The 13,705-nt window shown below is 39.5% G+C and overlaps 1 protein-coding gene across 1 annotated transcript in view; it reads right to left on the bottom strand.

Annotated features, from left to right (window-relative positions):
- The window catches only part of LOC126470406 (WD repeat-containing protein 6), a 320,158-nt gene that overhangs the window by 240,140 nt on the left and 66,313 nt on the right, over positions 1-13,705 (bottom strand). Inside the window, exon 2 of the mRNA XM_050098254.1 lies at positions 3,437-3,608. Coding sequence (XP_049954211.1) covers positions 3,437-3,608 — 172 coding nt within the window. The remainder of the gene's footprint in view (positions 1-3,436; positions 3,609-13,705) is intronic.

Genomic DNA, 13,705 nt, shown 5'->3' with positions numbered 1-13,705 from the left:
AATTCCTTTTAATAATTCCTTTTCCATGTGATCTTGATGCAATCCACAAAATTGTATGTCGCATTTCATTCATAGCAGTGCTGTAGCAGCCTTTGACTGTGGCTGCAATTTTCCACCGTAAGTTTTTTGCTGTCAGGTTTACAAAGTCATTTTAGCAGTATCAGGCCATGACAATGTAGCCACACTTGTATATACACTCCTGGAAATGGAAAAAAGAACACATTGACACCGGTGTGTCAGACCCACCATACTTGCTCCGGACACTGCGAGAGGGCTGTACAAGCAATGATCACACGCACGGCACAGCGGACACACCAGGAACCGCGGTGTTGGCCGTCAAATGGCGCTAGCTGCGCAGCATTTGTGTACCGCCGCCGTCAGTGTCAGCCAGTTTGCCGTGGCATACAGAGCTCCATCGCAGTCTTTAACACTGGTAGCATGCCGCGACAGCGTGGACGTGAACCGTATGTGCAGTTGACGGACTTTGAGCGAGGGCGTATAGTGGGCATGCGGGAGGCCGGGTGGATGTACCGCCGAATTGCTCAACACGTGGGGCGTGAGGTCTCCACAGTACATCGATGTTGTCACCAGTGGTCGGCGGAAGGTGCACGTGCCCGTCGACCTGGGACCGGACCGCAGCGACGCACGGATGCACGCCAAGACCGTAGGATCCTACGCAGTGCCGTAGGGGACCGCACCGCCACTTCCCAGCAAATTAGGGACACTGTTGCTCCTGGGGTATCGGCGAGGACCATTCGCAACCGTCTCCATGAAGCTGGGCTACGGTCCTGCACACCGTTAGGCCGTCTTCCGCTCACGCCCCAACATCGTGCAGCCCGCCTCCAGTGGTGTCGCGACAGGCGTGAATGGAGGGACGAATGGAGACGTGTCGTCTTCAGCGATGAGAGTCGCTTCTGTCTTGGTGCCAATGATGGTCGTATGCGTGTTTGGCGCCGTGCAGGTGAGCGCCACAATCAGGACTGCATACGACCGAGGCACACAGGGCCAACACCCGGCATCATGGTGTGGGGAGCGATCTCCTACACTGGCCGTACACCACTGGTGATCGTCGAGGGGACACTGAATAGTGCACGGTACATCCAAACCGTCATCGAACCCATCGTTCTACCATTCCTAGACCGGCAAGGGAAGTTGCTGTTCCAACAGGACAATGCACGTCCGCATGTATCCCATGCCACCCAACGTGCTCTAGAAGGTGTAATTCAACTACCCTGGCCAGCAAGATCTCCGGATCTGTCCCCCATTGAGCATGTTTGGGACTGAATGAAGCGTCGTCTCACGCGGTCTGCACGTCCAGCACGAACGCTGGTCCAACTGAGGCGCCAGGTGGAAATGGCATGGCAAGCCGTTCCACAGGACTACATCCAGCATCTCTACGATTGTCTCCATGGGAGAATAGCAGCCTGCATTGCTGCGAAAGGTGGATATACACTGTACTAGTGCCGACATTGTGCATGCTCTGTTGCCTGTGTCTATGTGCCTGTGGTTCTGTCAGTGTGATCATGTGATGATCTGACCCCAGGAATGTGTCAATAAAGTTTCCCCTTCCTGGGACAATGAATTCACGGTGTTCTTATTTCAATTTCCAGGAGTTTATGTGTGCACATCAATTATGTTTACCAAATAAAGTTTATTATTCTTAATATCACAAAAAATTTCACAGGCTGGTGATAAACTCTACATATTTAAGTGAACTTAAGCTTAGCTCAAGCCTCCAATTAGATGTGGGGAAAAATACTGTAGAAATAAAATAGCTGTAGAAGACAGACAACACTCACAGCTAAAATTAATTGAGGTCAAACTCCACATCAACATAAATAAATGGTAGTCTAACTGACACACAGTGCAATAACAGTAAGTGCCAATACATGACAAGAATAATCAAAAGTCTCCACTGGCAAATTAAGTCAAAAATCAGACTCAGTGCGAATAACTAAAAGGCAAATTGTCTTAATTCACAAAAATACAAGTCCTGATGAACAACCGGCAGAAATAAAAAAAAGTTCTGTGCACTGCAGAATATCTCTAAGGTCCCACTGAACTGATACAAAATATTCCAAAGAGTCACGACTGATGATGCAACAATTGGTATCGCTGTAAAGCGTGTGGCCACATCACTGCTGAAACTAGCATAGGTCTTGCGTCTGCCAGTTTGTCCCGACCAATAAGAAAGAGTACCACCACCCTCTTAGGTCCTCAGTGCACCCCTCCCTGGAAAATCCAAGCCTCTGCATCACTTAATGACTTCATGCTATCACCAGACTCTCTTACAACATTTTATGTACAAATGTAATTGAAAATCTGTGTGTGCAATTAGATGTGTGCTAAAAATCTAAACAAAACTGGAATCTTACACTTAATTCTATGAGCAGTAGTTTGCCCACAAATTAATTTTTACAAAATTGCAAATCTTAGCAGCAGTCATCAAAACAGTTTATGATCTCTATACCTTCACTAATCCAGTATATATAAATAAATAAATACAAATATGTAAGGCACCTCTGTCTAACAAGAATTTGCCTACTCTTTCGACTGCTGCAATCATAATTAACAAAACTCTAATCAATTTTGAATTATGGATAAAACTTAGTTGATTTATAAACAATTAAAAATGACAAAAATGTAAATCTTACAAACTAAATGTCATAGGTGATGTGTAATCTCATCTGGCAACATACAGTGTCATGCTATTACTGTAGCTGTCTTGGATAAAATGATATGCCAATTTTAATTAAAAGTTCAGTTCAAATGCCTCTCACAGGTTAATTAATTACACTATGAAACATGTGACTAGTGCAGTCAATGTGCATTGATAAGTGATAGAAATTGATAGTAAATGATATTAATTATTTTTTGGATTTCAGTTCAACAAATCTTCTCAGCACTATATATTTCCACACCCATTATCTAGAGTGTGTATCTGCATATCAACAGAATCATCTTCACTACCTCTTTAACATGACATATTGTGCTTTTCTGTATCTATAATTGCTTGCCCTGCACATGTGCAAATGTGAACAATATAAATCTACCCTTTGTGCACACCTCCGGGTGGAACTGACATCATGTCCAGAGCATTCAAATCTGACAGGAGGACATGCAGGCTCCTAGCCTCACTGCTCTGCCCTGTCATGCCATGCCACCTTTGCATGCTGCTGGACACCCATTAGAGGCATGCTCACCTGGCTTTTGCAATCCAGAATGCACGCTCCAGATGTAGCCTCCAAGCAAAATTAATCATGTTTCAGTCTTTTTTATGTGCTTAAAATTGATCAACACCTTAATTATAATGGTGAATCCCACCATTAATTTCCCCATTATTAATTTGGATAGAAATTTCAATAACAGTAATAATACAAATATGGCTGAAATATATATGCATACAAATCCACTAAAATCCTATTAGAGTACTCACTCTTTAAAATTCAGGTTTAAGTGAAGAAAAACAACTTGTCTTCCACCAAAAATAGCAATTCTTTCATCTGACTGTGGAGCTATACCGTGAATCCTCTGTCCATGGAAGACCGAACAATTTAATAAACATTCTGAGGTCTCTGCATTATATATACTGAACCACGGTCCAGTTCCTGCAACATAAAAGTCATAAAAGATCAGGATACAGAAGTAAAAATATGGAAAACACTGGCACTGTTGCTTATTTTACTAAACTTGCCAAACAAGCAAACAGAAGACACAGATATATCAATACGTTGCACATAGCCAACATACAGTGAGAGCGTCTGCAGCAAGAACATTGGTGTTATCTTAAGCCTGTCACATGAACTTCTGTGTTGGGCAAACATAAGCCGCATGGCAGCAGACACTCTTTCAGCTGATATTATGTGACTTAGTCTCTACAACTGAACTAAAGAGCTAGTAGTGCTGAGGCTTACATCCAGTTCAATCACTATTGCATATGAATTTTTATCTGGAACTATGATTTATATTAATTCCTATCAAGAACTATTTTTGCTTGTTTCCATAGACTAATAGAAAATTTTAATCTGTTATTACAGAAGTTCATTTGCGTTCAATAAATGTTGTTGGTCTTAAAGTGAAGGTAATAACACAGGCAATGAGGTGGTTCCAGTTTGGAACACCAATTGCTATCATGGATGCAAAATTCTTTGAGCTTTGACAGGAACAATTAAACCAGCATCAGGAATTGGGTCAAATATTTAACTAGTTCAATGCTGCAGAAGTCACAGGTACTACCAGCCCTCTTGTCATTTCAGCCATTTAACCAGTCTCAGAAAAACTGAGAAGTATATCAGAAATGTCTCATGTTGCACTATCTGGCAAGTGGTATCAAATGGCCAGATTGTTCATGGGACTTTCTGTTGTCTGTAAATCCACAGTTATATTCCTGGTTCAAAAGTTAACCACATTATCTGATCCATCCAGGTTAATGTTGTCTGACCTATTCCCTTTACCATCTGATCAATTTTTCAACAAAATACATGTGGTAGTGGCACAGCTGGAATTCTTACAACCCCATACATCAGATGCTATAAATTATGCTTCTTTTATTGTGGATTTGCATGGGTTGAGTCAAAAATTCAGTTCTTCACATATATATATATATATATATATATATATATATATATATATATATATATATATATATGTGTGTGTGTGTGTGTGTGTGTGTGTGTGTGTGTGTGTGTGTGTGTGTGTGTGTGTGTGTAAATCATACACAAAAAGTTTAACATGTGAAGTAATGTGAGTCACTTAGTCCTACATAAGGAGGTTTGGTCAGAACCTTTAAGACAGTCAAACTCCTGCCAAGCTGATGTGCTGCAAATTCCTAGTGCTGTTGGAATATCGCACACAGTGCAACAAACTTTTTCAGCACACTTTGACATTTCTCATGCTGCCCAGAGCTTTAGCAACAGAGTGCAGTGGATTTATTTAACAGACTCTAAAGTGTTCCACAAGTTCCATTCAGTGACAGCCCACCAGACTGCTCTGCAGACCCACGGCAGTACCATGCATTGTTCACGGCGATACACTTTGTTTCCAAGGTGCCCAGACTGTTTTCCCTTGTATGCCGGACAGGAATGTCCACATTATGATGATTCAGTTTGTTAGTTTCATGTTCGATGGATCATGTTGCATGATAAATTGTAATGGCGCGGAATGAGTCATTTTACATTCACATCGCAAATTAATTTGTAAACGTGGCTACATGCTAAACATTTATGGGCTGTTTTCTTTTTTTTTTTTTTTTGTGTACAGATGTGAGTTAGCAATTTCTGTGCACCACCTTGTCAAGGAGAAACTTTTTAGTTTGTTTTCAAGTTTTACTCTGCTGTTTGTCAGACATTTTATATCACTCGGAAAGTGATCAAAATTTTTAGTTGCAGCAGTTTGTACCCCTTTTGTACTAAATAAAACCTTAATGTGGAGTAATGAAAATCATTTTTCCTTCTGGCATTGTAATCATGTACATCATTGCTCTTTTTGAATTGTAGTGGTCATGAGGGAATAAATATACTGTGAAGCAGTAATCAGAATGCACAACTCCTTACACAGATGTCTACAAGATGATTATGGGTGAGAACCACGTATTATTCTTACAGCATGTTTTTGAGCAATGAAGATTTACTTTCTTAAATATGAGTTACTCCAGAACATTTTTCAATATGACATTATTGAATGAAAATATGCAAGATATGTCAACTTACAGATTTAGCTCTCCCCACGATTTTCAGTGATTCTGAGTGCAAATATGGCTGAACTAAAAGGTGGAATCCAAAATTTTCAGGACTGCTGCTGCCATCTGGAAAGTAGGAGTAGTAGATCTTTGTACTGCCAGGTGGCAAGAGCTGCATATCTGATGAGTCAGTGTGTGGAGTGGCAGTCAGCTGGGAGGATGTGTCGTATGTCAACAGTAATTTCCGTAATACTCTGTGTTTGGTGTGTGGCGATTTTACGATGGATCCGCAAACAGAACAGCGCCTGTGTATCAAATTCTGTGCGAATCTTGGGAAAAGTGCTACAGAGATGAGAGCTGGATTTATGGTTATGACCCAGAGACAAAGCAACAATCGTCCCAGTGCTCTCCAAGACCCAAAAAAGCAAGACAGGTGAAGAGCAAAGTGAAGAGCATGATCATCATTTTCTTTGATACCAAGGGAATTGTGCACAAAGAATTCGTCCCACCCAACCGAACTGTGAATTCCACATACTACTGTGATGTTTTGCGATGACTCCATGAAAACTTGCAGCAATGATGGCACGAACTTTGGCATCAAGGGAACTGGCTCCTGCATCACGACAATGCGCCCTGCCACACATCTTTGTTCACCAGGACCTTTTTGACAAAAAACAACATGACACTTGTACCCCACCCACCGTACTCGCCAGATTTGGCACCTTGCAACTTCGCGCTATTCCCAAAACTGAAATTTAAGTTGAAAGGGCATCGGTTCAATGCTCTAGAGAGGATTCAAGAAGCATTACTGGTGGTGATAAACACCTTCAAAGAACAGGACTTCCAGAAAACATTTGACCAGTGGCAGAAGTGCTTGGACCAGTGTGTATGTGCAGATAGGAACTACTTTGAGGGTGATGGTGGCCCTTAATCCAAATGTAAGGATTTCAACAGATGGCAGAATAAGTCCCGAAAATTTTGGATAGCACCTCGTAAGTTGCTTTAGAAGTTCCAAAATGTGCTTTTTCCAGTTTAAATTCTCATCAGTGTGGACACCTAAGAATTTTGAACTTTCCACCCTGTCTACTATTTTCGCACCATGTGTTGCACTTATCATTGGTGTAGTACCTCTAGGTGTGTGGAACTGAGGGCAAGACCATTCACAGAAAATCAGTCAGTGATACTTGTAAGAAAATTATTTACTACTTCAAAATAAATTTACTGAAAGCAAATAACTTGGCTTCAGCTGTGATAGGTGTAGATGAACTACCTACTGGTGATACATGAAAATTTGTGAGGGGCCAGGACTCAAACCCGGATCTCCCACTAATTGCGAGTGGTCTCTTTAACCATTAGGCTATCTGTGCACGCCTCTCGGACCAACTCAAACTTCCATATGTCAAACTGTATACATCCCTATACCATAGTCTCCTACATTCAACACTGAATGCTCGCAGTTATATTCTGTATTCCCACACCAGTGACAATGAGACTAAGAGGAATTGAGACCTATGATTTTATCATCTTAGGCCTGCCTCAGTATGGAATATTTACTTGCCTGTCTCGATGAATAGACATTGTTGATGATAGGCAACTGTCTGATACTACTTCAGAATAAATTCACTGAATGCTAATAACTTTTCTTGACTTCTGCTGTGTTAGGTACAGATGTACTACCTATTGGTGACGAGTGAAAATTTTTGCCAGACCAGGACTCAAACCTGGATTTCCCACTTATCGCAAGCAGTTGTCTTAACTTTTAGGCTATCCAAGTGTCCCTCCCTGACCAACCCAAACTTCTGTATGTCTCATTATCACTGGTGAATGGATACAGAGTATAGCTGCAAGCATTCAGTGATGAATGCAGGTGACTGTTGTATAGGGATGTAGACAGTGTGACATATGGAAGTTTGGATCAGTCTGGGATGCGTGCTTGGATAATCTAATGGTTAAGAAGACTGCTGACAATAAGTGGGAAATACGGGTCCAAGTTCCAGTCTGACACAATTTTTTTTATGTCACCAGTAGGTAGTACATCTACACCTAACACAGCCAAAGGCAAGTTATCTGCATTAAGCGAATTTATTTCGAAGTAATATTGGATGGCCGTCTATTGTCGACCATGTCTGTTCATCCAGACATGCAACTAAAAATTGTTTACCATTTCTTCTGTTTCTGTATGTATGATTGGACTGATTACAATACTTGTGTCATGTGCAAAAAGAACTAATTCTGCTTCTTGTATATTAGACAGAAGATTGTTGACATATCTGAGGGACAATAGTGAACCCAAGGTTGAGCCTTGGGGAACCCCCTACATGATTTCTTCCCAGACAGAATTATGTTCCCAGACTACATTGGTTGCATTACTGTACAGCTTTTTGCATTCTTTTGGTTAGATATCACATTATCCATTGGCTGGCTACACCATCAACCCCATAAAACTTCAATTTATATGGGAGAATACTGTGATTCCCACAATCAGTGATCAGAAATGGTGTCTTTATGCTAGCATAAGAAGAAGAAAGGAACAGTTGAGCCTAAATAAAGCAGCAACTCTCTGTACAAAGACCTGCCTGCATCCATGAAAGATAACATTGTACATCTGGTGCACAATAACGTCTGCCCACATTCTGATAGACTGACAAAAAACAATACAGGAGTTTGGTTGGGGAGTCATTCCTCGTCCACATTATGCACCTGATCCTGTGCCCTCAGATTTTCACCTTTTCTGCCCCCTATGGAATAACCTTCAAGGAACTTTCTTTCTGGATGAAAATGTGCTCCAAAAATGGCTCAACGAGTTCATCTCAAAACCATGTGACTACTACACTCATGGAATTGAAAAGTTACCCCAGTGTTTGCAGACTGTAGTAAATAGTGAAGCAGAGTATATTATTGACCATTAAAGTCTCTGTTATGTGTATCTGCTGTGTTTATTAAACTTATGGAAAAAATGTTATGAACTTATGCATCAACCCAATATAAGAGACACTCAAACTCAAATGATTTCTACAGTTGCAGAATCGAAAACTTACCCCAGCTTTGGCAGACTGTTGTAAATTGTGAAGGAGAATATATCATTATGACTAAAGCCTCTGTTATGTGTATCTGTTGTGTTTATGATTTAGTGGGTAGGATATGGAGGAATAAATCACACATAGTAATTCACTTTTCCTAGAAATACTCAAAGGTCCTTAGCAGATTTAGACACAGGCATGTTCTGAACATGCCTCTACATATTCTCTGATGTGCTGAAGTCTCTCTTCTCTGGAGATATTGCCTAAACAAGTGACCTCTGGTTGAAATAATGTGCATTTGGGAAAATTACAATTAAGGCAATTCTGTTTAAGGGCTTCAAAAACCAGACATAGACTGTGCAAATGCTGTTCTGTTCTGCAACCAATGATCAGGATATTATTGAGCTAATTCACAGAATATGGGATCCCAGCAATATTCTGTTTAAGAAACCTCTGGAATATGGCAGGGGCATTAGCCATGCCAAAACGCAAACAATTATATTGATGAAGTCCAAATGGCAAGTTGAAAACTAAAATCTTTATTGTCTCTTCATCAAGGAGCAACTGAAAATGTCCCTCTGCTAGATCAATTTTAGAATATTTACATCAAGGCAGTGCAGAAAGAATTTATCTGGATAAGGCTGGCATAAGAATCAGTGTCCACTTGGGCATTAATGGTTTGCTTAGTTCTCATCCTTAATGGTCAATGGAATTAGGGGAGCTTCGCAATGTCTTGGACTTGCTGTTGTCTTTAAGGCAGTGTGGGATTTCCTCTAACCTGGCTTAAATGCATGGCTGAGAGACTTTCAAACAAAGATGTTATGGATATTTACTTTAATTAATGCCATAGTCAGAAGCAACAACACGAAAAAAATATTTCACTTTGTGTCATTTTCCAATGCAGAGAGGGGTGGAACAAACATGATTTTTCGGAAGTACCTCTTGGGTTTCAGAAAAGTAGTGTATAAAAACTACAAGACATGCAGAAAACAGTCATATATTGGTGGACAGAGCATCCCTCTAGGTTTTTAACTCACATTACACGTGGTCACTACAGGCATCATTTGTGTGGTGGAAACATCAATTAATGTGTGCAATTCATTGTCGTGAATTGTCTGTGAAGATGTGACAGTAGCCTACTTTGGTCTCTGTTAATTGGGTTGCTTATCTGCAGGCATGAACTAATTCAGTGAGAAATTACAGAGTGGAGCTGAGGGTTAATAATAAAATTCTAATACTGCACAACCTACAGATGAAACTATAATTATAAGTTCTGCAAACCATTAGCAGGCTTCTCTTTACCAGTTGGACTTTAATACATAGTAATAACATACAGAAAATTCCCATTCATTGTAGAATGAATTTTTGATGGCACAACGTGCCATCATCATGATGCACATTCACTGGGTAAACCTACGAACAAACATTAATATATTTCATTATGGAAAAAAAAGAAAAAAAATGGTAGTAAAAGGATTAAACTTTTATGGATGCACACTCATAGATATTCTTTGGCAGTGACTATTCCCAGTAACTGGTGCAACCATAAAATTAATGGTATCTCCACTTAATTATTTCAATTTGCAATAGGTTACATTTTTTTACTCTGAGGGCTAGCTGCCACTTCCTGCACTAAGTGTTGTGCCTCTGCAGGTGCTCATGCATTTCATCAGAATGTTCTGGAATTGCAACTTCCCAATACACAACAGCATTAATTGCATACAGCCACTCAGAGCTCCTAATGTTATCCACAGATCATTTACGTACATTGTGAACAGAAACAATCCAGTTACACTTTCTTGGAATATTCCCAAATCTATTTTCACACCCAACAATATCTTGCCATTAAGAACTGCATACTGAGTCTTAAATGGTTCAAATGGCTCTGAGCACTATGGGACTTAACATCTATGGTCATCAGTCTACTGAGTCTTACTTAACAGAAAGCCTTCAGTTGAGTCACAATGATTATCTGATACTTTGTTCACATTTATTTTGTGGACTAAGTGATGATTGATAGTGCAGAACTGTATTGAACAAGTCAACGAACAATGCATCAATCTGAGCAGCCCAATTTACTGCCCCCGCAAGACGTCATGGATGAAAAGAGAAAGTCAAATTAAATATAACTGAAGCTTGTGGAATCAATGCTAATTTCTGTGGAGGCAATTCTCCATCTTCTGATAAACAAAATATAGCTCATTCAATGGTACTGTGAGATACTTTCGTAAGTGATATGTGTCTGACATATCTTCTTCAAAATGGAAATACCTGTGCTGCTTCTCAGTCACTCGAAAGATCAAGTTGATCACTGTACAAACATGTTTTAAAAACCATCAACCAACAAAAAATTAAAAAAAATAGTTCAAAAATTGTGAAAACCTTCCCTGAATCAAATGCTGATACAGATCGTAATTTGCTAGTGGCAGACATGTCAACAAGGCTAAGCATTTTAAAAGAAAACAACTTGAAAGAAAATGGGATGGTCGTAACCTGACTCCAGAAGGATTTAAAGACTACTCTGAAACCACTGAAAACAAAGTGGAAAATTCAGCAGAAAGTACCAGAAAAATGGAATGCAACTAAAAACATAATTCTGAAACCCTTTGAAGAAGAAACTGGAGAAGTAGAGAATGAAAAGAATAGGAAACGAAAAATTACATCAGGTATTGATGAACATAGGAAATGGAAGAATGACCATTCTACATAATGAAAAAAGAACTGTATAGAAAGCTGAACAATGAATTAAGATTATCTGGTCAGGTTAGATAAGAATGTATGAAAACCCAGTGCGATGAGATTGAAGGACTGGAAAAGCAAGGTGTATTACAAGCAATGTATAGGGTAGTTAAGAACCTAAAAATCAAAGATCCAAGAAAAGTTAGTAAACGGGCCATACTAAATAAAATTGAAAAGATGACAGCATGTATAGGTGAAAAGAAAATGGTATGGAACAAGTAGGCCTTGGTTGAAGAATTATATGAGATCACTCACAAATAAGATTGCAACATGAATTGGAACGTGATGACATAGACCATGGACTAAAGCTATTGAGATGTGGAATAGAAAATGCCATTAAAGATTTAATAAAGAGGAAAGCAGTCAGCTGTGATTAAATACTAGCTGAAGCTCTAAAAGTGTTCGGAAACAGTATAATATCCTATTAACCAGTCACACTAATAAGATCGATAACAAGGCGTTTTGGCCAGAAAGTCTAGTTAAAACTACCCTAGCCAATTTACCATAACATTACATTGGCAAAGGATGCAAAGATTACAGAACAATGTACGCCTAAAACTCAGATGACTAGGAAAAGAAAAGGAAGATGATATGTGTTTCTATCTGCATGTGGAGGTTAATCTCAGGAACTATTTCCGGGAGTCTGATACACTTTTCACTAATAGACTGACTGGTTCACGGTGAAGGTTTGTGTGTGTAATTTATTACCTCTATGCCAGGTAAGTCACTTGACTGTAGATACTTAGTGCTATTCCTGTGAAGGCTTGGCTGGTTGCTCATGGACATATGTGATGTTCATTGGGAAAAGACATTTCATAGGATGGACTGGTGTATCCTCAGGAATACCTTAAAATATGGTGGTATGGACTTCAAGCACAAAAGATTTACAAAATAACTCCACACAATAAAGAAAGTGGTAATAAGGATTGGCAATGGGGAAATAGTTCAGGCATGCATTGGAAAAGGTGTTTCAGGTATGGGTGTTGTTTTTCAAAAATGCTTTTCAGTATTATGACAGGACACTAACAGAAAAATCAGTAGAAAAAGCAGGATTATAATAGCAGAAGGAGAAGGGGTACAGACAATTAAATATGCAGATCATCAGGTAGAATCAGAAGAAGAACTACAGTTTATGATGGAGGGGATTGTAGAAGTGGGAAAAGAATATTGAATGGGGATAAATATTAAAAAGATCAAACTGATGAGACACAGCAGACATGATGATTCCATCAAATCATTATGGAAGAAAGTACTATGGATCAAGCAACCTCTTTTAGGTACTTAGGAAGTTTGGTGGCAGAAAATGGAAGCTCTGTGGAGAAAATAACAAGTACAATTTCACAAAACTAAAAAATTGAAGCTTGAAAAGGATTGGAATTATAAATACACAGCTGGGTGGTGGTTTCAGGTCAACAACAGTGCTGTCATCAGTGCACAATGTTGTACCAATATCACTTAAGGGAAACAAACATTAAAATTTTTCTTAAAAAAGACTGAGGAGGTATGTCATGTACAGAATTAGCCTGGATTTTTAATATATATTCAGTTGGATATCTTTGTTAGGGACAAAGTGTTATATAACTTGTCACAAAACACATACACACACACACACACACACACACACACACACACACACACACACCAGAAAAATAAAACATGGAGCTATGGAACACGAGAGTGTAAATTATACGAAAATGTAATAATAATAACATCTTCTACACCAAGCTCTTCATGGCACTCCTATTCTCACAATAAAAATGATTGTATGGCCCATGGACTGCTGTGGAATACCCACTTAGCAGACCAATCACTAGCAGTAGTTGTGACAGTAAATTGTGGAAGGAAGGATGGAAGACTAGAGTTTAACATCCCATCAAGTACAAAATCATTAGAAGTGAAGCACATGCTTGGCTTGGGGAGGTAACTTCTCTGTATCCTTTTCCCATCCTTGAATTTGTGTTAAGCAGTTTAGGAAAACAACAAAAAACTTAATGAGGATGGTCAGATCAGGATTTGAACCACAAGCCTTCCAGAAAAGCTGTGAACCAATATGATGTCCAGACAGTGATCACCATCAAGAATCCATAAGCATAAAGGGCATGTCAACCTGCTTACTTTACAGTCATTGTTTAACTGCAAATTGATGAAGGTTTCATTACACTGTCAAAAAACAAAACCAGTCCATCTTGCCTTCAAAATCACATAATTTTTTTAAAATCATTTAAATGCAAAAGCATGGTGAAATACAAAGCCTAGGAAGTCTACAGAA

The sequence above is a fragment of the Schistocerca serialis genome, chromosome 3 (assembly GCF_023864345.2).
Source record: "Schistocerca serialis cubense isolate TAMUIC-IGC-003099 chromosome 3, iqSchSeri2.2, whole genome shotgun sequence".
Classification (NCBI taxonomy): domain Eukaryota; kingdom Metazoa; phylum Arthropoda; class Insecta; order Orthoptera; family Acrididae; genus Schistocerca; species Schistocerca serialis.
Note: the sequence above shows the minus strand (reverse complement) of the source record. Positions and strands in the feature narration are given on the sequence as shown.